At 38.6% G+C, this 23,451-nt stretch overlaps 1 protein-coding gene across 2 annotated transcripts in view; it reads right to left on the bottom strand.

Moving 5' to 3' along the window:
- Positions 1 to 22,306, bottom strand: part of LOC147380457 (serine/threonine-protein phosphatase PP1-like) — a 29,674-nt gene extending 7,368 nt beyond the window's left edge. Inside the window, exons 1-3 of one of the 2 annotated variants that reach the window (XM_086431696.1) lie at positions 21,677 to 22,306; positions 3,857 to 4,416; positions 3,553 to 3,779 (exon numbers count right to left, since the gene is read on the bottom strand). In XM_086431696.1, coding sequence (XP_086287822.1) covers positions 3,588 to 3,779; positions 3,857 to 4,416; positions 21,677 to 21,875 — 951 coding nt within the window. In that variant the 5' untranslated portion in view covers positions 21,876 to 22,306 and the 3' untranslated portion in view covers positions 3,553 to 3,587. The remainder of the gene's footprint in view (positions 1 to 3,552; positions 3,780 to 3,856; positions 4,417 to 21,676) is intronic. The other variant, XM_086431695.1, reaches the window with a different exon arrangement.
- Positions 22,307 to 23,451: the final 1,145 nt, after the last annotated feature.

Genomic DNA, 23,451 nt, shown 5'->3' with positions numbered 1-23,451 from the left:
ATGTTAAATGTATCACAACTTTGTCAAATTGGTACTTGCTGCTAGATGCCGATATACCGAGGATAGGCGAAGTTAGATTGCTCAAAAGTGTGGTTAGATACTTATTTTACTAAGTCCCTATACATCTAGTAAAAAACAAAAAATCAAATGAGTTGATTAACTCATGATAATAAGTTTAGTTAAACATATAGGACAAGGCTTCAATTATGATGATTCAGAAGTAGTTCATAACCGCTTGTCATCATCCCACCACAAGGATAAGTTTCAAGTGACTGTACATTTTATTAGTAAGCATAACTGGGTGCTTACCCAAGAAGAACTTATATTTGGTGTGAGGCAAATAGAAACCAAGTTTTACTTTGTGGTAAAGTATACCAACACTTACCAATTAAAAAAATGTATATAACATCACTTAAACTTACATTCTTCACTAAGTTGTCAATAGTTTTATCAAGGCGTGTGCCTGGGTCAAGCAATGCAGGTTAATTGAGGTGGAGTGAGGCGCATGCCTTGATTTCATCTCAGGCAAGGCTCAAAAGGCACAAACCTGCCCCATTGAACCCACTTTCACATTGACGACTACCTACCTTGCTTGCCTAGCAAAAAAAAAAAAGTGGATGCCTCACTTCCATATTAAAAAGTAAATAATTTTTTTCGTTAATTTGTTTTGTTGGGGGAGTGGGATGTTGAGGGAAGCCAATGGATGCTGGGTGTGGAAAGAGATCATGATGGTGTTGCTCCTATTCAAGGTTAGGACCCATTTCAAGGTGGGGAAGGGTAAAAGAGTGAGATTCTGGGAGGATGTCTGGTGTGGGCATAGGTCGCTCATGGAGGAGTTTCCCACTTTGTGTTCCTTATCTTCGAAGAAAGGCCTCCCGCTGTCAAGGTTCAAGTGTTTGATAGATGGCGTTTGGAATTGGGACTTTGGTTTCCGTAAGGCATTCAATGATTGGGTAGTAGATGAGATTGGGAGGTTTATCACTTGCACGAGTTCCACTAATTGTGATCCGAATAGCGAGGATACTAGAGTGTGGCTAGAAAGCAAGGATGAGATTTTCTCCACCGGATCTGCTCTTTGGAGAGCAGGGATACTTCTATATTTCCGGGGGTTGCTATTTGGGGGCCTCATGTGCCCTCCAAAATAGCTTTCTTTTCTTGGACAACCTTGTTGAAAAGGGTCCAGACTATGAACTTGTTGATGTGGAGAGGGTTCTGTGGGGCTATTGTTTGTGTTTTGTGCACGGGGATGGTGAATCAGCCGAGCATGTCGTCTAACACTGTAATATAGCAGTGGAGGTTTGGTCCCACTTTTTCAACGTCTTTGGTATCTTGACTTGCCTCCCTGGGTTGGTTTGAAATCTGTTCGAGTCATGGCTCACCTTAGGGAATTCTTTTTCGGGGATCAAGAGGCTCTTGTGGAGTATTACTCACTGCGCAGTATGTCAGGATCATTGGCTGGAACGTAATAGGCGAATCTTTGAAGGAAAATCGTCCAACTCTCTAGATCTAAATCTATTTTGGGTCTAGTTTTTCTGTGGTCTAAGGTCTTCAAAGAACTTACAGGTGTATGGTTTTAGGATTCCGTAGCTAATTGGAAGGGTGTTTGTTGTATTTCGAGAGATTGCTCATACATACTTGGCCACGCTTGGTTGGTCATCTCCACAGATCACGTTTTCTTACTTCTACTGAAATTTACTTATCGAAAAAAAGATGTCCAGACGCTCAAGGCGTTGATGAGACGTTATGAAGTGTTAAAAGGTGTATGCCTCAGTTGAGGCATAGCTAAGGTATAGATTTTACAAGACACAAACCTTTCTTGTAAATAGAAATTCCTTTTTTAATCTATTTCTATTCCATTTTAAGTGTTTTATATACCATGTAGGCTGTTCATTAGGTGTAAGTCAGAAATTTCTGCTTTTAAACCTTATTTTTATTTCTATTTTGATATATTTTCTATAATTGTGAGTTAATTTTCTATTGTCATGGTTCCATTGCAATATGCATACATATTCTAAAGTCCTTCAAACTGATTTATAGAGCCAACAAGCAAGTCTTTGATATGGTGGAATATTGAGAGTGATTGGGTCTTCAAAGAGTATTTTTAAGTGGTGGATGAGGACTTTTTATTTTTATTTTTATAGTTGTAGATAGTGGACATGATTACTATGGAGTGGTAACAATTAACTCTTAATTATTACTTATAGGAGATTAAAGCTTGAATTTGATTGTGGATTGAAACTTGAAATTTCAAAATTAGAAATGTGTTTGTTATCTAATTTTTAGTATAAACTATGTATATATTTTATATTATGTATTTAAAATTTTTATGCGCATAAATTTACGTCTTACACCTCAAGGCACTAAAGATCCCACACCTTGCCTTAAACCTCAACATCTGAAAACATCAGTAAATGGTAAGAAGGATGTGTTTGTCAAGCATCACTGTATCTTGGTCGTTGATTGGATTACAGTTGAGATTCTGAAGAGGGGCTAAATGTTTCCTAAGATCATTGCTCACCATAAGTCAAACTCAAACAACGTGGAATAAACTTTGATCAAAAGGTTGACCCCCATTCCTAACCTTCAATGAAAACAATGGTCCTAGAGGTATTCAACGAAGTTGAACTTGATAAATTAAGAAAGAAATCAACAAACCGAAAAAGGAAATATATATATATATATATATATATATATATGGGAATGTTATCGTCCAAGACCTCATAGGGATGTTAGCATTCTCCACCACATTTTTTTCCAATAATACAACGAACCATTTTGTCTTCTAGTGAAAAAGACAAGGGTATATTAGTCTTTTTACATAATAAATACTTATTTACATAATAAATGCCCGTCTTTTACATAATAATTACTAAAGGCGTTTAGTATTTAAATTTAAATGTCTTATTTGCATTAAATGTTTTGACAATCAGTGCAAAATGTAGTGAAGAATGTTAACGTCCCCATGAAGTCTTGGACATTAGCATTCCATATATATATATGGAGGCCGAGGCCCTAAAGAAAGCCGAACACTGTGCCAAACATTTTTCAATATATGGGTTAGAAGTTTCGGAATGGGCTGAGTTTTTGGGAGCATGATCTCTATGGTAAGGAGATCATCCTCACAAAAAATCAGCCCACTCTGAAACTTCTAACCCCAATTTACAAGTTGAAGAATCATGAACCATCAATTATTTGTAAACCACTTTTGATGGGGTTAGAAGTTTCAGAATTGGCTAATTTTTTGTGAGGATGATCTCCTCACCATAGAGACCATCCTCACAAAAAATCAGCCCATTTTGAGACTTCTGACCTATATATTGAAAAATGTTTGACACAATGTTTGGCTTTCTTTAGGGCCTCCGAACGCTTCCCTGTATATACTTTCAAAAAGATGACCTATGGATTATTGTGATTAGCTACAAAATGGTGAATATTAAAAGTCAAATCAGCAATGACTATTAAAGAAATAGCAAACATGTAGTGAATCCATTTAGACCCCATATCATATGAACATTCAAGACAATCAAACTCAGGCAATAATGTAGAACTAACCTTAGGAACTCTAGGGAGTATTGAGGGGTTTGAAGTCATATTATTTTTGCAGATATCATGAATTTTGACTTTTTCTCTGCTGGCTTAAGAATTTGAAAAGAACACATTAAGCTTGCATCAACAGTCATCATTGCACCAGAATTATCAAATTCACCACAATAGTTGGGGGCCGAAAATATTGTAACAAGTTGTCTATCAGCGAAGAATTCATACCCATCCTCTACAACCTGGATAACATGACATCTAATTAATAGCACGAGTGACAAAGAACAATCCATAATGTAGATTCTGGAAAGTTAATAACCTGATGAGCACGACAGACAAGGTCCAAATCATGCTTTATTAAGAATTCTGACAACTTATCAGTGCCAAAGGTGTATGAGACTCCTCTATCGTTCATTCCCCAACCTTTAACATCTCTACCAGGATCGGACCAGAGTAAATCACAGAGCAAACCGGTGTCAGGAACATCAGTTGGACGGGCTATATTTTTTATTTGATCCAAGTTTGTCAAATCTGGGGAAAGGCCACCATGCATGCATAATATTTTGTTATCTATAAGAGCTGCCACAGGAAGGCAATTAAAACAATCGGTAAAGGTTTTCCAAAGTCTCACATTAAACCGACGTTTACATTCATCATAGAATCCATATATCCGATTAATAGAAGCACATTCATGATTTCCTCTTAGAAGAAAAAAGTTCTCTGGGTATTTGATTTTATATGCAAGAAGAAGGCATATGGTTTCCAAACTTTGTTTGCCACGATCCACATAATCCCCTAAGAATAAATAATTGGCATGGGGAGGAAAACCCCCATATTCAAAAAGCCTCAAGAGATCACCATATTGTCCGTGAATGTCACCTGAAAATACAGAAGCAATGAAAAACCCAGGGTTACAAACTTTTTCCAGAACAATTATCCCAAGGACATGAAAAAGAATGATCATGGCATCTCTCTAACGTAACAAACCAGAGAATAAAGCTTAGAACAGTCGTCATATTGATTCTAGTTTAAGTCCCACCTTCACCCACTAACTATTAACCAATAACCTCCTTGGCTAAAAAAAAATTAGAATTTACAACACCAGCTGCTGTTACTCATCTTAGTCATAACTCGAGTGTGACTATGCTGTTGTTACACTACAATGTCAGTCCCATAGATAAAGGATGCTTGCATCAAGTCCACAGCCAGTGTTAAAAAAAAAAAAAAAATCCACTCTCCTAACATGTTCCATTCCATTCATTATAGGGCATTCCTAGAGACGATGTTGCAAATGCAAAGGAGCCCGATTGTAGTGAGAAGTAGGCAAGAGATAGCTAGAGGATTGTTGTGAACCAACACTCACAACTAAAAGTGTCCAACAAGAACTCAAACAAAAATTATATTTCATTTCACTTAAGAACTGTGTCAGGTTGAGAGACTCATGATTCGGAACCGGAACAGGTATAACTTGGGATTTTGGGTTTAGGAGGAACCTCGGGGATTGGCAGCTAGAGTCCATCACTAACCCAATCAATGGCTTATCTGATGTGCATATTGAGCCAATGAATGACGATCGTAGGGTTTGGGATAGATCTTTGGATAGAATTTTCTTTGTCAAATCATTTTATCAAGCTTTATCTCCTCATCCTAGAGCTTCTTTTTCTCATATTGCAGTCTGGGGTCCTAAGATTCCATCCAAAGTAGACTTTTTCATTTGTTGTTGCATTGCGCAACGTTGAATAGATGGATCATATCAGTTTCAGAGGAATTGTAGTTGTTAATCGGTGCTAAAAATTGACATGTGCTTTCCATTATCCATATCTTCATTGTTGCAATGATGGTATGACCTGGCATTTCTTTAGAGGGAAAGAATCCTTTGGAGTTTGACTCCATTCACTGTTTTTGTTCGATTTGGAAGGAAAGGAATAATAAAGTTTCTCAAAGGAAAGAGAGCTCAATTCAACAAATGATTGCATGTGCCTTGGGGCTACTGTTCTTTTGATGCAAAGTATTCAGGAAGCTCAGAGGCAACTTTTTGAGGACCTTTTGTTTATATGGAATCAAATTTGTTTTATTGAGTTGCAGGGGGTGGTTTTGTGGTGCTCTGCTTTTGTTGTTTTGCTTGTACTTCTTTTATTTTTGTTTTAGATAGGTGTATGAGTGTATCAACCCCCTTTCTTTTTTCAATAAATTCTTTACTCAACAAAAAAATTAATTGAAAGGCAAAGAAAGTAGCAAGTGGTGGTTCACTATCTTCCTTGTAAGAGTACATATGAAAAAAGGAGAAGAGAAAGATGTTGGAGAGAAAAATAATTTTTTATTCTCTTTACATGACTTAACGACTTAAATCCCTTTATTTAGAAAGGGACCAATATAGAAATTGTACTTAATCAATGTGGGACTAAACTTACTTCTAGTAGACTACTTAAGAAATAGTTAGTACAATCAAGCTATATAACACTCCCCCTCAAGCTGGAACGCAGATATCAGATATGCCCAGCTTAGACAGAATACTACCAAAAACATGACGACTAACTGCCTTGGTTACGGTGTCGACAAGCTGTTGAGAGGTAGCCACATATGGAGTACAAATCTGCCAAGAAAGAATCTTCCAGTGGATGAAATGTCAATCAACCTCAATGTATTGGGTACGAGACTGTTGTATGGGATTGACTGCAATACTGACGGCAGACTTATTGTCGCAGTACAACGAAAAGGGAAAAGAGATTGGTATCTTGATTAGTGCAGTATCAAGATAGTCATAAGCCTTTGAAGATGAGCAACATCAACAAGAAAGAGCAGGCCAAAATCAGAAGAGGTATGTTGCAAGCACGAATCAGAGATAACTTGGGCAGAAGAATGTGAAAAATACTCAAGTGCTGGGTGTAGAGTTGTCTGTCAGAGAAGAGCCACTATTTGGCTTTAAAGGACACTCATGAAGAGACCAACAAATTTCCTTAGCATGGCCCCATCATCCGCAATGATAACACCGCTTTCTATAGAGGACGAGATGACAGTTGACTAGATTGAGTCGAACGATCAGGGAGAGGTAGCAGGGGAGGGAAAATAGCCAGAGAGAATGGCCGAGAAAACTGAGTGGCCATAGCTTAAGCGTCTGGAATCCTAGAGTTAATCAGTCATGCAATTGTAAAAGAGGTATCGACAAACAATTTTGGATATTTAGGATTATCTTGCTTAAGTTCTTTTACAGCCCTGATAAGGAATCCAACCTTCCCACGACCACAAATAGCCATTTTTGCCAATTGAGCCCATGTAACATAATTCAAACCATCTAACTTTACCCGTGTTATTTGGAGAACGAGATTCTCACCTTGATTGGATGGAGAAAGGCACATTTCCACCCATATCGTTACCACTATAATCGAAGAAGATGAGGAATAAGTAGACATCTCTTATTCGATAAAAGTCTCAAATCACAATCCGTTGAAGAACACAAAAAGACAGCTGATTTCTAATTTATTTCATAGAAAAAGATTGGAGAGAGAGGTTTCATACCAAAGGTACTAAAAAACATATGGTCTTGCCAGTCACCGGTGAGGTTGTTGGTTACCAGAAATGTCACCCAAGACTATTAGTTGATGGAAATGTCAATGATGGAACTGCCAATTGTCGAAGATGTCATCGGTTATCAACTATGTGACGACGGTGGTTGTCAATGTAGTCACAATAGGTGGCGACTTTGATACCAAGATGAAAAGGGAGAAGAAAAAGATATCGGAAAGAAAACTAATTTTTTATTCTTGTTAAATGACTATTAGACTTAATCCCTTTATATAACAAGGGACCAAAGATGATTCTTTGTACTTGATCGATGTGGGACTAAACTTACTAATAGTAGACTACTTAATAAATAGTAAGTACAATCAAGCTTCCATCTAGCCAAAAAAAACGAAACAATCAAGCTATATAAGCTAAGAAGTACTTAGTTATTAAGCTAGAAGATAACTTCTTTCCTACTTACATATATATAACCTTCTCCACTAAAACTTAAAGCAACTAAAACTTTTAATTAAATCAATTAAAACTTCTAATTTCCTAATACTATGAGATGCATCCAAAGTCACAACCATCACTGTCAAATGTGATTGCATATTCACAGATGCGAAAATCAATCTATAAACCACATATGTGACCCTAGCATATGCAGTTTATAGTCATTGAACTCCATATGTGATTGCATATGGTAATATGTGATGGCATAGTGCCAACACTCATAATTTTGACCGTTGGTCAGCAACTATTTTTTTCTTTTTTTATACACATTTTTTCTTAGAACTAACCCAATTACCCCACTTTTTTTACAACATACTCTCTCTATAAATTAAGCTTCAATACACTCAAAAGAATTAAAAATCTATATAAGGCTTCATTATATCAAGAACAACCTACATCTACTTCTTTCTTTTTATCCTTCCTCTTCTACAACGCTACAACACATTCTTTCTTCTTGTCCTTCTTGCTCAAAGTACAAAGGACCAAGAATACAGGATTTAAGATTCAAATTCAAGAGAAAGCTCAAGACTCAAGATTCAACTTCTTTCTTTATCTAATTATATCGCAACTCTCAGATTGAGTCATTGAGATATTTATACCTTTAATTTATAGTTCACTTACTTTATTACGCGTTTTAAACTAACAAACCACTCAAGTTAGAAGTTTCCTAATTTTTTCTTCCTAGAAGACTCCTAATAGTTATATTACTTAATAAATAACACTTATTACTTGATAGTCTAATACTAGTTTTTCTCTTTCTAGTTAGTAGTTATTAGTTAGTTTTCTACTTCTTAGATAGTATTATAGTAAATATTATTTTAGAAAGTAGAAATTTGGATAAACATCTTCTTTTTTTGTTACTTAAATTATAAATTTATAATAGTAAATAATATTTTGGAACTTTTTACTTGTTTGAACCTAATTTAAATTTTGTTACTTATTTGGAACATTTTACTTATTACTAGTTAGAGAGGTAGACTTATAAACTTCAATTAAGGTCTTGGTATTTAGAAACTCCATTCTTTAGCTAGAGTCGTAGAAACTTGAATAGTTAGTTAGAGACCTAGAATTTTCACATCTTCTTCGTTGGCCAACTCTTCTCTAAGGCCCAAATTGAATTATTTCAATTGGAAAGACGGTCATTACCGTAGTGGAACTAAAAATAGTCAAGAGGCATAAAAGTACAAAGACTCCAAGTAGAAAATATTTTTTTTTGAGTATTTATTTTAGTTCAAAATACTAAATATAATACAAAATAAATGCGATGTACAATTGATTGGTGGCCATAAAATGGAGTTGATCCAATTATAAAGGATACATGTCTGAAGAGATGGCCTAACATGGTATGCATTAGGCTGCAAAAGTAATTAATTTTTTACACGGTAATTATTAATCAACAATTAAATGATGGTGACCATTTTACTTGATGAAGCGTTAGAGAATGATATGCAAATGAGGAGATATGGAATTTGATGGTTTTTTATCCATTGATGAATCTTAACTTGGACTCATGATTGTAACATTTTTATATTTTGAACAATACCTTGAATGTGTTGTGGACTTGTGGTTATTTGGTATGGATGATATTGGTATTGGATTTGGTGATTTATTATTATAATTTAAAAAGGAATTTGATGATATAATATAGAACACAACTTAGTAGGAACAATTACACAACCCTAACTATGGTTATAGGAGGGAACCATTCTAGTATCCTCCTCCCTTTTGCTTTCTCACGTGTTACAAGTTAAAAATCTCGCTGCCAAGCTTCTTTCAATCGATAGTCTTACCAAAAGATTAAATTGTTGTGTTACTTTTTACTGATCTCATTGTGTTTTTCAAGAGCTTACTACAAGAAAGATTGTTGGTAGAGGTGTTGAGAAATGAGGATTGTATAGAAGCAGACTATGATTTCCTTACTATTGTTGCAATTGTTGCTAATACTATCACTAATGGATCTAGTCATCTTATTAATTTGTTTTTTCTTATCCTATTGTAGCAATTTATACTACCTTTTTTTGTGGCATGTTGGTTTTAATCATTTCATTATTGTTTTCCAAACATTTTGCAAGTCTAATAAATTTCAATATGATGTTTGTGAATTTTTTAAATGAGTTATGCATATTGATAATTCTAGCATGCAAAATGTTGTCTCTTTTTTAATTGTTCATTCCGATGCTTTTTGGGTCCTTATCCAATTACATTTGTTGTTGATTTTCAATATTTCGTTACACTTATAAATGATTATCCTCACGTTATTTGAATTTATATTCTGAAATCTAAATATGACATTAATTTAAGTTTTTAGGAATTTCAATCTTTGGTGCATACTCAGTATGGTGCTTCTCTCAAAGCTCTAACGACGAGTACTCTTATCTCCTTTCAATACCTCCAGGAGAATGGTAAGGTCAATCACTTTTTTTTTTTCTTAGTCCTTACACTCCTTACCAAAATGGTGTGGTTTAGCACAAGAGTAAGCAACTCATTAGTGTGACTAGGTATTTGTTACGGGGTATGCATATGCCAAAGTCTTATTGATCAATGACTTTGCTCACTATTTTTTCTTGATTAACTGAACTCCTCGAATCTTAGATGAGAATACTCCCTATCAAAATCCCATGTCCCAGGATCTTTTTTTTTATAGGAAAAACAAATGTATTAATAAGGAGGTCGAGGTGACCAATTACAAGACAAATACAAAAGAAACTTTTCAAAAAACTTTACAGGGAGCAAAGGGCATCCAATCTAAAACAAATTTCTCAAAGAAAACTCCTCTGAAAGCGACATCCACCTTACACCAATAAAACAACAACCCTAAGATAAACAAAACCATCTCATGGTAAGGCCTTTCAACACCCGGAAACATTCTCCTATTTCTCTCCATCCAAGTGCCCCACAAATTGCAAAAGGGAGCAAGGCCCAAAGGGTTTTTTTCCTACTAGTGAAACCAACCGTATTCCAGCTCGTAAAAAGAAACAAAGAGGAGTTCGGGAAGACCCATTGAACAGCTGCAGAAAATAAAATCAAGTCCTTGCCACAAAATGACAATGAAATAGAATATGATCAATGGATTCCCCACTGGCCCAGCACAAGGTACAAAAATTTGGTGTTATAAGACCTCTGCTAATTAGATGATCAAGAGTGAGTGGTTAACCAAACACCGCTAGCTAAACAAAGAAGGAGATTTTTGAAGGGACCTTCGCCCCCTTAGATGGTGGCCACTGGAAAAAACAACCCCATGGGGCTCTATGGTGGTTCTAAAAGAATTGACTGAGAAACATCTCTCCCTGTTGCACGTCAAATCCCAACAATCACTCCCAGAAGGCTCAACACACAATTGATCCAGCTTAAAGGATAGATTTGCTATCTCTTAAATCTCCCAATCATTGGAGGCCTCCTAAATACAAAATCCCAAGAGTTGCCAATCATCGAAAGTCCCAAGTTCTTTTGTTTTCAATTGAGCCTTGAGTTTTTGGGTGTACCTACTTTATTCAAAAACCTCATCCTCCTAGTCTCCAAAATTTGGAAAATAAAGTCATTCGTGTCTTCATTGATTATTCCAATATGTCCAAGGGCAATAGAAGTTATAGTTTTTTTTTTTTTTGATCGATAAAGATAAATTTATTAAAAAGAAAGCGAGGGGGTTGAGGTGACCAACCCAAACACAAAGAGAAACAAAAAAAAAAAGACAACACAACAGAAGAAGAAAAACAAACAAAACAGGACCGGCGAATTAAACTAGCGGCAACGAACAAATCCTATCCCATCACACGAGAAAATCTTCAAAGAAAGCCCCCTTGAATTCCTTGTAAAGTTTACTCCAAGAGAACAAGATCTCGAGAATAGAAAAAACTAATTCTTCCCTTGTAGAAATTCTCCCCTCAAAAGTGCAACGATTCCGATCCTTCCAGATACCCCAACAAATTGCAAAAGGGGTTAAGAACCAGAGAATCCGTTTAGAAGACAAGAAAGATGCACTCCAAGCCAACCACGATTCCAAAGCCAACTTGACCGAGCTAGGAAAACAACCCTCTATTCCGAATAGGGACAAGAAGTGCAACCAATATGATGAGCCATCCGACAATGAATAAGTAAATGATCCACCGTTTCCGCCTGACTTCTGCACATACAACACTGATTCGGAGAAATAAAGCCTCTTTTGATCAACTGATCTAAAGTTGCGAGTCTCCCTAAAGCCGTCAGCCAAATAAAAACCGATATCTTAGGAAGTATCTTACCCCCCCAGACAAATGTGTAAGGGAAGACCGCTGAACTACTTGGAACAATGCTATCGTACAAAGATTTAACCGTGAACTTCCCATCCCAAGTGCCTACCCACAATCTCTCATCTTCTGCGGAATTCTGCACATAGTTACTCTCTACCCTATGGATTAAGCTCCCTAACGTATCCAACTCCCAATCATTAAACTCTCTTCTAAACCCGAAATCCTAGTTTAACGTACCATTTTCAAAGCTCTTAAACGCGGAAACAACTTGATTCTTTTTCAAAGATAACTCGAAAAGATCCGGAAATGAGTCCTTAAGAAGACCATTCCCACACCACCAGTCTTCCCAGAATCTCACCTTGATCCCACTCCCCACCTTAAATTTCATCCTGTTCTTAAAAACCGTAAGTCCTTTAAGAATGCCCTTCCACACCCCACACCCTAACGCACTTCTCGCTGGACCACTCTCGCAGCCATTCTCTTTAACACCATACTTATCGACAACTACTTTCCTCCAAAGACTTTCCTTTTCCTCCCCAAACCTCCAGAGCCATTTTCCCAGCAACGCCGAGTTCATAGACTTAAAGTTGTGAATCCCCAAACCCCCAGTTCTCTTAGGTAAACATAACTTACTCCACCTCACCCAATGATGTTTTCTCGCACCGTCTTTACCATGCCACAGAAAATCTCGGCAGATTCTTTCTAATTGTACTTCCACATTCCTTAGCAAGGAAAATAAGGAGAAAGTGTAGATGGGAATGCTAGCCAACGCACTTTTAATAAGTGTAATCTTCCCTCCTTTAGATAACAACTTTGCTTTCCACATACAAAGTTTCTTCCTCATCCTTTCTACCACCAGCTCCCAAATGTCCTTACTAATATAGCCCATCCCCAAAGGAAGTCTCAAGTATGTGGAAGGAAGGACCCCTGTTTGGAACCCAATCAAGGCCACCACTGCTTCCAACCCATCTACCTCACCTACCGCAAATAACTTGCTTTTGCGAAGGTTAACTGGGATACCAGAAATTGCCTCAAAACACCCAAGAATAGCGCTTAAGAAACTCAACTGCCTCAGAGAATAATCCAGAAAGATTAAAGTGTCGTCTGCAAACTGTAGATGAGAGACCATATGACCACCCACCCTAGTGGAAAAACTGGTGAGCTCCCCCTCAACTACCGCCTTGGATAACATCCTTCCCAAGGCCTCCATGACAATCACAAACAAAAAAGGCGACAGCGGGTCTCCCTAACCTCTCGAGCTTCTAAAATATCCAGTTAAAGATCCATTAATCATAATCGAAAAAGTTGAAGTTTAAATGCATTTCATGACCCACCTATCCCCGAAGGCCATCCTTCTCAACAAATATTTTACCAAATTCCAGTTGACATGGTCGTAGGCTTTCTCTAAGTCAACTTTGCAGACTAAACCCGAAATTCGAGCTTTTCTACACGAATCGATACACTCGTTGGCTATAAGCACCTCGTCCAGTATTTGTCTCCCTGCCACAAAAGCTCCTTGGGCCGGGCCCATGATACCACTTAGCACCGTTTTAAACCTAGAAGCTAAGGCCTTAGAGATAATTTTATAAACTGAGCTCACCAGACTAATTGGTCTAAGATACTTGATCTCTTCTGTCCCCGACACCTTAGGAATCAAGGCAAGAAACGTACAATTAGACCCCAAATCTAAAAAACCTTCCCTGTAAAAATCTTCAATGGACGCCATCACATCTACCTTCACTGTCTCCCAACAAGCTTTGAAAAAGCCTTGGAAGAAACCATCCGGCCCCGGAGCCTTATTACTAGCCAAACTACACACCACTCCCCAAACTTCATCTAAATCAAACGGTCTTTCGAGCCACCTCTGTTGTTCTGGAGCAATGATGTCAAAATGCAAAGAGTCTGGAGTAGGTCTGTCCACGTATTCCTCCGCATACAAATTGCTATAGAACTGCACCACCCCCTCGCACACTTCCTCCTCCCCTATCTTCCACGATTCATTTACTTTTAAGCTTCGAAATGAAGTTTACTCGACTGTTGAAGTTTACCATACAATGGAAGAAAGCAGTATTTCTGTCCCCCTCCTTTAACCACCAAACTCTCGACTTTTGTTTCCAGCAAATTTCCTCCATTGCGACTAATCTTTGGAACTCAATTTTAAGCTTCACTCTTCTTAGCTTCTCCTCAACCCCCAAACCCCCTCTCTCCTCCTTCCCCTCAACATCTTGCAACTTCGCCAGCAAGTTTCTTTTCCTAACATCCACAGACCTAAAAGTTTCTTTGTTCTAGATTTTTAATTTTTCTTTAATAGCCTTCAATTTCAACCTCAATACTTTTCCTGGGCGACCATCGAAGGAAAGCTCGCTCCACCAAGTATCAATCATTTCCCCAAAACCTTGATGCTCTAACCACATGTTCTCAAACCTAAAAGGGGAAGGCCGATTTCTCGGCAACTCAGCCACCAACGAGATGGGACTATGATCCGACACAGGGTTTGGCCATTTATCCTGACTAAGCCTCCCAAAATGTTCTTCCCAACCCAACGAAACTAAAAATATGTCCAATCTGCAAAACTTCGGGTCCTCCTGGTTGTTTGACCACGTGAACCTTCCCCCACAAAGCGGAAGGTCTACTAGCTCATTGCGATCAACGAATTCCGAAAACTTGCGCATCTTCGGAGTGATTCTCGACCCCCCACTCTTCTTGAACGAAAAGCGAATCACATTGAAATATCCTCCCAAAACCCAAGGTCTGTCCCAACGCCCCTTAATGTCATCTAATTCTTCCCAAAACTGATTATGTTCCCTCTCTAAGGTTGGACCATAAACTCTTGAGAAGACCCAAGTAAAATCCTCTCCAATCAACCTACATAAGACGGAAATTGAAAATGCTCCGATGAGATTATCCTCTACCACCATTGACTTCCTGTTCCACATTAAAACGATGCCTCCCAAAGCCCCCCAAGAAGGAAGCGCACACCACCCAACTGATCTAATGCCCCAAAACTTTTTTATCACCCTGTCATGCACCTTGTCTAACTTCGATTCTTGAAGGACCACCATATGGGGTTTAATATGATGTAAAGTAGCCTTTATTGCTGCCCTTTTTGACGCCGCGTTAACCCCCCTAACATTCTAGGACAGAATTCTAATCGACATTTGAACCTACTAAGTGCTTCCCGGCTCTCTTCCCTTTTGTGGCTATGAGTGGAAACTCCTCCACAGATCTCTTGAGTTGAATAATTTCCTTCTTCAGCCTTTTATTCCTCTTCTTAACCCATTTATCACAGCCCAATAAGTGTCTCGTAATCTTTAGTCTGGAGAATTCGTACTAAAATCGTTCCCTCGGCGACATTTCTATTCCCCCATTAATTGTGAGGACATCCCCTGAAAAGGGCCATTGTCCCACCACTTTTTGCATGCAAAACTCCACTCCTGTACTGGTTTTCAGAGCTACATTAACAAGTAATCGAGACATCTTACCTTCGTTCCTGATGGACATCCCCACTTTCAACCCAGCTTCCAACAAGTTAGCTAAAATTTGCTCAGTTAATTTTCGTATCTTATTCTGATACTCTTCACTGTCATTCCCCACCCTTTCTAGTGTCGCCGACTTTGACGGAAAACTCGCCTTTCCATGCAAACACCAAAACTAACCTTTCTTTAATAGACCCAGAGAAAAGGTTTTTCTCTACTCTCGTTTGATTGTCGCACCACAGATCATGCTTTTCTGCTATGGGTTCTGTGTTTCTGATCGATAAGCTCAAGCCTGACATGGTCCCTGGCCTACTAATACCATGCATCGGGGAAAAGGACAAGCAAACCCATGGAATTCACAACCCTGTAGTTCCTTCCGTCAGAACAATTTTGAGACTACCCCTATCCCGATGCAAAGACTCCGCCTCCCAGCAATCAATCCACTGTGGAATTTTCCTTCTAGTATTCCCACTCCCTCCCTTTTTGAAACCTAGAGAGGAGGTAAAAAACCGGTGTCCATGAGTTGTCTCAGTCTGATTAAATCGCCTTCGACTAACCCATCTGCTACCGCTGTGGTCAGTCCTCGAGTATTCTACTCTTCCATACACTGATCATCAGTTGCACTGCTTCTCCTCCCCACAGCTCCATCTGCGTTGTCCGGTACACTTCCGTTGCTCTTGGGTGTCTCACCCTCTGTCGCATTCCAACCCAACGAAGACTTCTCCAGAACTTCATTTTCGACTCGTCTGTTACCAGACCTCAACTTAAAAACCTTACTCCTTAAGACCAATCGTCAGGCTTTCTTGATCGTTAAACCAAGCCCCTTAGCAGGCCCGATTGGATTATCGCCCACTTTAGCCCAACTCTCCTCAGACTTTGGATTCTTATTCAACTTTGGGGCCCCATAGATTAAAGCCTCAATTTCCTTCACCAAGCCAGGGCCGCCCATTCTCACATGTGCCTCACTATCTGGCCCAGACGTAACCCGTCCCTAGCATCTGTTACTTTTAATCCCTTCGTTGACTCTCTGGGCATCCCTACCCAGCCCAACTTCAGCGCGATGGGCCTCGTTGCCCAGTCCAACTACAAACCCATCTTGGATTTTGGCGTCACATCGTCCTGCCTCATGGAATTGGACCTCCAAGCCCAGCCCGACAGTCATACAGTGGATCTCGTTGCCCAACCCACTTGCGTCCTTAACCTGGGTTGTTACCTCAGAAAGTCTTGCGCTCGCGAGATAGGCCTCAATCCCTGGCCTATTATCGATTGAAAAGTGGGCTATTTTGTTGATATTAACTTCAACTCCAAATTTGGTCCCTGCTATCAAAGCCTCCAGATCGCATGGCTTAGGCTCACCCACCGCCCCAATCTTACGTAGCCACTTCTTATACCTTAAGTTTCTAGCTGCTATACCCAATAACCCCACCATATGCAGGTAATCCCCTTCTCCCATCTTCGAGATTTCCCGCATTTATGACTGTTTCCACGTGTTTTGCTATTAGTGTTTAGCTTATCAATCAAGGAGTTCAGACTTCTCTACCGCACGCCACCTCTTTCTGCAGATGATACATTTCAATACGAATCGATAGCTCTAGGTACCTCTGCCACTCCTACCTCATCCTCTGTCTGAGAATAACTATCCTCTACCGGAAACCAATTTTCCTCCACCTGCATTCCCCTTTCGACTGAGCTGCTAACCACCTTGTCTACACCCTTCTCCGATGTCTCTAAGGAATCTGGAACCACGGTTTCTAGCTTCTAATCTTCATCTACTACCACCTCCACCCCTAGTGAATATTTACAACCTTTGACCCAAAGGTAGATGTTATAGTTCCAAGTCTCACAGTTGTTTACCTCTATGAATATTACATTTTTTAACAAGTTCATCATTTCTCCATTGATCATTCTAAATTTGATTCCATACTTCCTATTCCTTTATCTATCCAACGAATACTCTTTCACCATAACAAAAGGATTATATCACCTATGCTTACCAAAGACAACATGACCTCCACTATAACAACACAAACTCAATATCCTCCGTGTTGGTAGCTCCTATAGGCATTTCTAGTCTTGTGTTTCATGATACTTCTTCAAACCTTTCCTTACTCCTATTGTTATTTGCAATAGAGTTCGCAAGTGTATGACCCTTTACCCCCTTGCCAAGTACATATAATATTAGGTTGTGTCTTCTTCTAATAGGGCTTCTTTTTATTGTTGACATTTTTATTTTACCTCGTATTGTTCATTATGTTGTTTTCCAACCTGCCTAGAAAAGATGCTATAATGGAGGAAATTATTGCTCTTATGAGTAATCAAACTAGGGATATGGTCTTTTTTCCACTAGGGAAGAAAACAGGTGGATATTTGTGTTTCTACTATGAATTATGATGGTAGTAGCATGATATAAGGCCCTCATATTCACACAAGGATTAACCCAGGCTTATGATTTGGATTATGATGCGACATTTACTCATGTGGCTAAGTTAACCTATGTTCATGTTCTCGTCTCTCTTACCTCCAATTAGGATTGCCCTCTTTATCAATTGGATGTTAAGGCAATTGACATAGAAAATCAATAAGGATCCACCTTGCTTTCTACTTCAAAATTCAATCTATGGTTTGAAGTAATCGCCTCGAGCTTGGTTCCATCGTTTCAACGAAGGGTATATTTTGATTGCATGGAAAGTCACTTTCCATGGATTTTGAAATCCATGGAAAATTAGTTGTGGAAAATAGGTAGGGTTGGAAAATCAAATTCCATTGTTTGATTTCACTTGGATAAAATCATGGAAAAAATATGAGAAAAACGAAGAGGAGAAGGAGGAAGAAGATGAGAGGAGGGGGAGAGGAAGAAGAAGATGACGAGGAATAGGGAGGGGGGAGGATGTGGCGACGGTGACAACGAAGATGGTGGCGGCGAAGGAGGTAAGTGAGAAAGATGGGGGGAGAACGTGGTGGTGGTGGTGACGGAGGAGGTGAGGGAAGGAAAAGGAGAAGAAGAGAGAGAGAGAAGGTGGTCGGAAACAGAACCGACGGCGACGGCGATGACGACGATAGTGAGGTTAGTGTAATGGTGGTGGTGGTGGTGGTGGTGGCAGGGAAGAATTGAGGATGGAAAATATGGGTGGATTTCATTTTCCCACCCATATGGGTGGGAAAGTGAAATCCATGATTTAGTGGACTTTTTGAATGGGGTGGAAAATGAATTTCCATTTCCATGTGCAATCAAACACTTAAAAAATGTCATTTTCCATGGAAATTGAATTTCCACCCTATTTTCCATGTGCAATCAAACATACCCGAAATGATTACTAACATAAGTTTCCAGAGATGCCACTACGATCATAGGTTTTTATTCACTTTGATCCCACTAACCATACAATCCTCCTTATTTATGTTGAGTATATTATTCCCATTGGAGACGACTCTTCCTTCATTTCCCATGTGAAGTATGAACTTGGCCATGTTTTTGAGGTAAAATTTTTCGGTAGTTTGAACCTTTTTGAGGTTGTTCATTCCAGGAAAGGGATAATTATTTCTCAAACTATCAAGGAAGGTATTGCCAATGATGAAACTACCAAAAAAGGATGGGAATCAAATGAGAAAAGAGTTATCAAATTGCCTTTGAGAAGACTAAAAAACTACTACAAGCTCTTACATTGATGTCACCCATAGAAGGAAAACCATTGTTGTCATCCTTGTCATTTACTAAAGATGCCATGGGTGTGCTCTTAGCGTAAGACGATCAACGAAATGCCTACACACTACTTAAGCAAATGGTGACTCCTTGCAAACAACAGGTTATGATTGGCTTACATGATCTCATAGGGATTTGGGCATCTTGTCAAAGTTTCCCGATGCTTGTATGGCACACATCGGTCATTGGCAAAAAAGTCCCCTCCAATAAAGTTTTAAAACATGTTCTCTCTTGTATCAAAAGGTGAATTCTTCTTGGGTCACATGCAATGTTGTTTTTCATCCATCGTCTCATGCACTAGGGCATTAGCCGCCAAGTATGTTTCCCATTCTTGAGAGAATCCCAAGATGTCTCACGAGGAACCGAGATGGGAAGTTGGCTCTCCATATTAGTGCAGACTTGAAGTAGAGGATGTGAAAAGCATCAATTAGAATGATTATTTCCTATTTCGATCAAACATATTCAAGGTAATGTAGGAATAGATCAAATATTTAATTAATTAAGAGAAAGATGACAAATATGGTTTGGGCATGCTCAAAGATGGTCAATCATATTCCCTTTTTTAGAAGAATATTCAAGTTAAAGGTTCTAAACAACCAAGAAGACTCAAGATAACGTGGATTGAGATTGTGAAAGTAGATATGAACACTTTCAAAAACTAAGCCTTAGACATAATGGAATAGAGGAACAAAATTTATTTAGACATCCCTAAATCTTTGGTTTTGGGTCCTTTAGTGCAAGGTTCCAGGACTTCATCTTCTTCTTGAAAGACTTCCTAGGGTTTCCTAGAAAACTCAAGGTTCTAGGATTAGGGTTTTGGAAAGTTGAGCTTCTGGGATTTGGGGCTTTTGTATCTGGTACAAAACTTAAGGGTTGGAAGAGGCTTGGATTTGGTTTTCCCTTAGTTAGTTGATTGATTTGGACATCACAGGGGGTGGAGAGCTATTTATAGATGTTTGGGATGACTCAAATTAGTGATTTGAGTCCCGAATTGAATAAACATCAATATGGACCCTTGGCTTGAGCTTGGAACTTATCTAAATGGTCTAGATAAGACTTAGATCATTGATAAGGGTTTAGATTTGATTAGGAAGGGTTCTAAACCTCTAGATTGAGTTTGGCATAAGACCAAGCTCAAATATGGATAGATGATTATGGACCATCGGATAAAATATGTATTTTTTAAACCCTAAATCTACACACACACACAAAAGTAATCTGGGATTGGATTAGGTGGGCCCCACATTAATTCTAAGTGAGTGGGATAGATCTTATTCGATCAAATCTCATTTGGGAAGGCCGAAGGCCAGTGAGGCAAGAATATAATTAGGGTTAAATGGCTTTGTCAAGACCACGTGCTAAGGGACTGACTACATGGCTGTGACTGGTAGTGTTGTGCCAAGGTTGTGCTTGGGGCTATTTTAGGTTTGCATAAGGCTTTGTCAGGGCGTGCTTAGGTGTCACGGTATTGTAGGTTCAACAATGAAGGGACAATGTGATACAAAAGACACGGTCCAACTATCGCAAGCCTTGAGTACCTTACTTAGTGCAATGCTTTAGTGCACCCAACATAGACGCAAATGCCCAATTATGTTGAGGGTTCTCCACACCCACAGGCCACAACAGTGTCATTGGACCATAACTCAAGTGTCTCAAGGGAACATCGGTTCACATGACGCATACAAGGCACCTAATGTGGTCAACAGGCCATAGCAAATCTATCTTTAGCGTTCTGATGCACAAAGTTGCCCATAGTGTGCACAATGTCACATGACACAGCACCACCCGACCATTATGCACCAGACAGCTCATATTGAGACAAACTCATCCTATGAGATAGTCCAATCCTTTTATAGGGGCGATACGAGGGAAGGAACGATCATGACCCACAATGACAGCATAACAAACGCATGTGCCAATCCTCAAGGCCCATACATGTGTCTCAATGTTGATTTCCCAATCTAACACCGTGTTGGGGCCTTCCCAACATGGCTTAAGCCAAGATGTTCCCAGGAACAATCATGACCCAGGATGCTAATTCTTTTATGAAATTAATTAAGGAAACATCAAAACTAGAGGCCAATTATATTATCTCATTAATTGCATTGGGTCATGTCAACATTGTGGGTCCAGCACTAAATACACCTGTTTTGGCCCTGTTGGACCAAACTGGAGGTCATAATCTTATAGCCCACATTAACATGAATTGTGCCAGGCTTTAATATGAGCTTAGGCCTCCAGAAATCACAATATAGTTGGGCTCAACTTTCAACTTAGTATTCGTGCTTGCCTACCCCCTCCCCATGACCGCAAAGGTCATCACATGGGATTTCCTGGTTCAACCTAGAGCCGGCTTGGGGCGAACCTGGAGTGGGGTCGTCTTACAAGGCCATCATGACTCCAAGGTACCTGCATTATCACTCACAATACAAATTTGCAAGAAAATTTTCTTTTAAGCACAAAACAGACATACAATCTTAAAAACATCAATAAACAGTCAAACCATCATGTAACATACTTCAAAAATAATCAAGAATATCACGAAGGAAAAAAAAACACACAAATGATCTACCAAATGATAAATTCAAATTCCAACAACTACAAAAAAAAAACAACCAAATCTTGCAGAAATCCCAAAACGAAAACTAAATGGAAACAACAAACAACTGATCCATGACCAGAATCTTTTATTTAAAAATTTAAAAAATAAAATAAAATCGCACCACAGATCTTGATTGGCGCTTCGAGCTCTAACAGATTGGGCTGCTGGAGGAAGATTTCCCTAGAAGCAGTGCAAAGTTGCCGAATCTCAGCTTCCGAGACCTGAACCTGCTTGCCTGGCCTTAACGATCTGACCTCCAAAAGCCGCTTTATGATTTCGTCCAGAACGGCAGGATCGATTCCTTGGCCTGGTAAGGCCATAGATCTTCTGCTACTGTTACTTGCTCAAAAAATCCCTCAGTTTCAAGGACCAGAACCCTAGAAACAAAAGAACAAGATTTCTCTCCTTCTGTATCCAATTTGGTGAGAGGAGATCATAATAATATATAATAATTATACAAATATAAAAATGATAATTTAATTGAACAATATAAGCATTCTAGGGCAAATCAAGAGATTGAGAGAGAGAGAGAGAGGATCGATGCCAACTCCAATGTGGCGACAGCACTATGTATATAATAATGGATCTTTCGTTATGTGCCGTCGTGTCGTCGTTGGAACTAGGAACATTCCAACAATCATTCATTTCATATGATGAATTGAAGGCGACGAATACGTACATGCCAAAATGCTCTCTATATGCATGCACAAACTGACACTAGTGGGCGCGTGGGTGGTTTTGTTTGTGCGTTTTGCACATGATCTACAAATTAAAAAATTAATAAGTAGGAAAGAGGATTATTTTTCATTTTCACGAAAAAGATATATTTAAAATATTAATTACAAGATTTTTTTTTAAGATTAAAAGGATATTTTTATAATTTAAAAAAAAAAATCCTTACTAACTTCGTAAAATTTTAAATCTTATTAAAAGTTATTGAGATCAAATGAAAACATTTGGATAAAAAAATTTAAAAATATATATTTTTTTCCGAACTTGATCCAAGGCTTTGAATTGACTACCAAATTTGCACCAAATATCAAATTTAAAATTAAAATTCAATAGTGAAAATATTATTTTTTTAACATTTTTTTAAGTTAATAAGATTCCAATCTTACTAAGTTAGTAAAGTTGGTTGGACGCTATTGAAAACTAAGGACCTATTTGGATTGACTTCTCTAAGTGCTTCTGACTCTGGTAAGGAGTCAAAAGCACTTACTCTATCATTTAGATATTCAATGCTTTGAAAGAACAACTTTTTAAAAGAATCAAAGTAGTACTTTTATGAGAAGTACCGAAATTGGTACTTGTCAATTTCGTTTGTGCGGAGAGTAGTTTTTCTATCAAATTTTTTCGTGTGATTCCAATTTTACCTTCAAGAGTAAAAAAACTCTTTTATCGTTTTTTTATTCCCTAACCACACGAAATAGAAACACGACTCCACACGAAACAGATCGAGACTCCACATGAAACACGAAACAGATCAAGAGGAGATTCTTGTTCGACAGAGCCCTCGAGAGTGATCTCTCTCCCTCCGACAAGTATTTTCCCTCGAGCGACTACGGTGGCTAGTGCTCCATCAACGGAAACCCTTAAGGAACCTAAACAATTTCAAATAGGCGGGAGAGGCAGCAAGAGGAATTGGAATCGGAACTCAAAACAGAAACACCAAAAACAAAACTCTCTTTCTCTCTCTCTCTCTCTCTCTCTCTCTCTCTCTCTCTCTCTATGGATTTGGATCCAGAAGATTTGTTTCGAGATGACGAAGACAACCTAGAAAATGAGTTATATCAGGTTTTTGGGTTCCTCTCTCTTCTCTCTGTCTGTTTGTCTGTCTTTCTCTAACTCCTTTTTGAACAAATCATTCGGAAAAAGATTACAGCAAAGAGATGGTTG

The sequence above is a fragment of the Akebia trifoliata genome, unplaced genomic scaffold, assembly GCF_017979445.1.
Source record: "Akebia trifoliata isolate Shusen 1 unplaced genomic scaffold, ASM1797944v1 Contig01400, whole genome shotgun sequence".
Lineage (NCBI taxonomy): Eukaryota > Viridiplantae > Streptophyta > Magnoliopsida > Ranunculales > Lardizabalaceae > Akebia > Akebia trifoliata.
The sequence above is the reverse complement of the archived record's forward strand: the minus strand, read 5'-3'. Positions and strand labels throughout refer to the sequence as shown.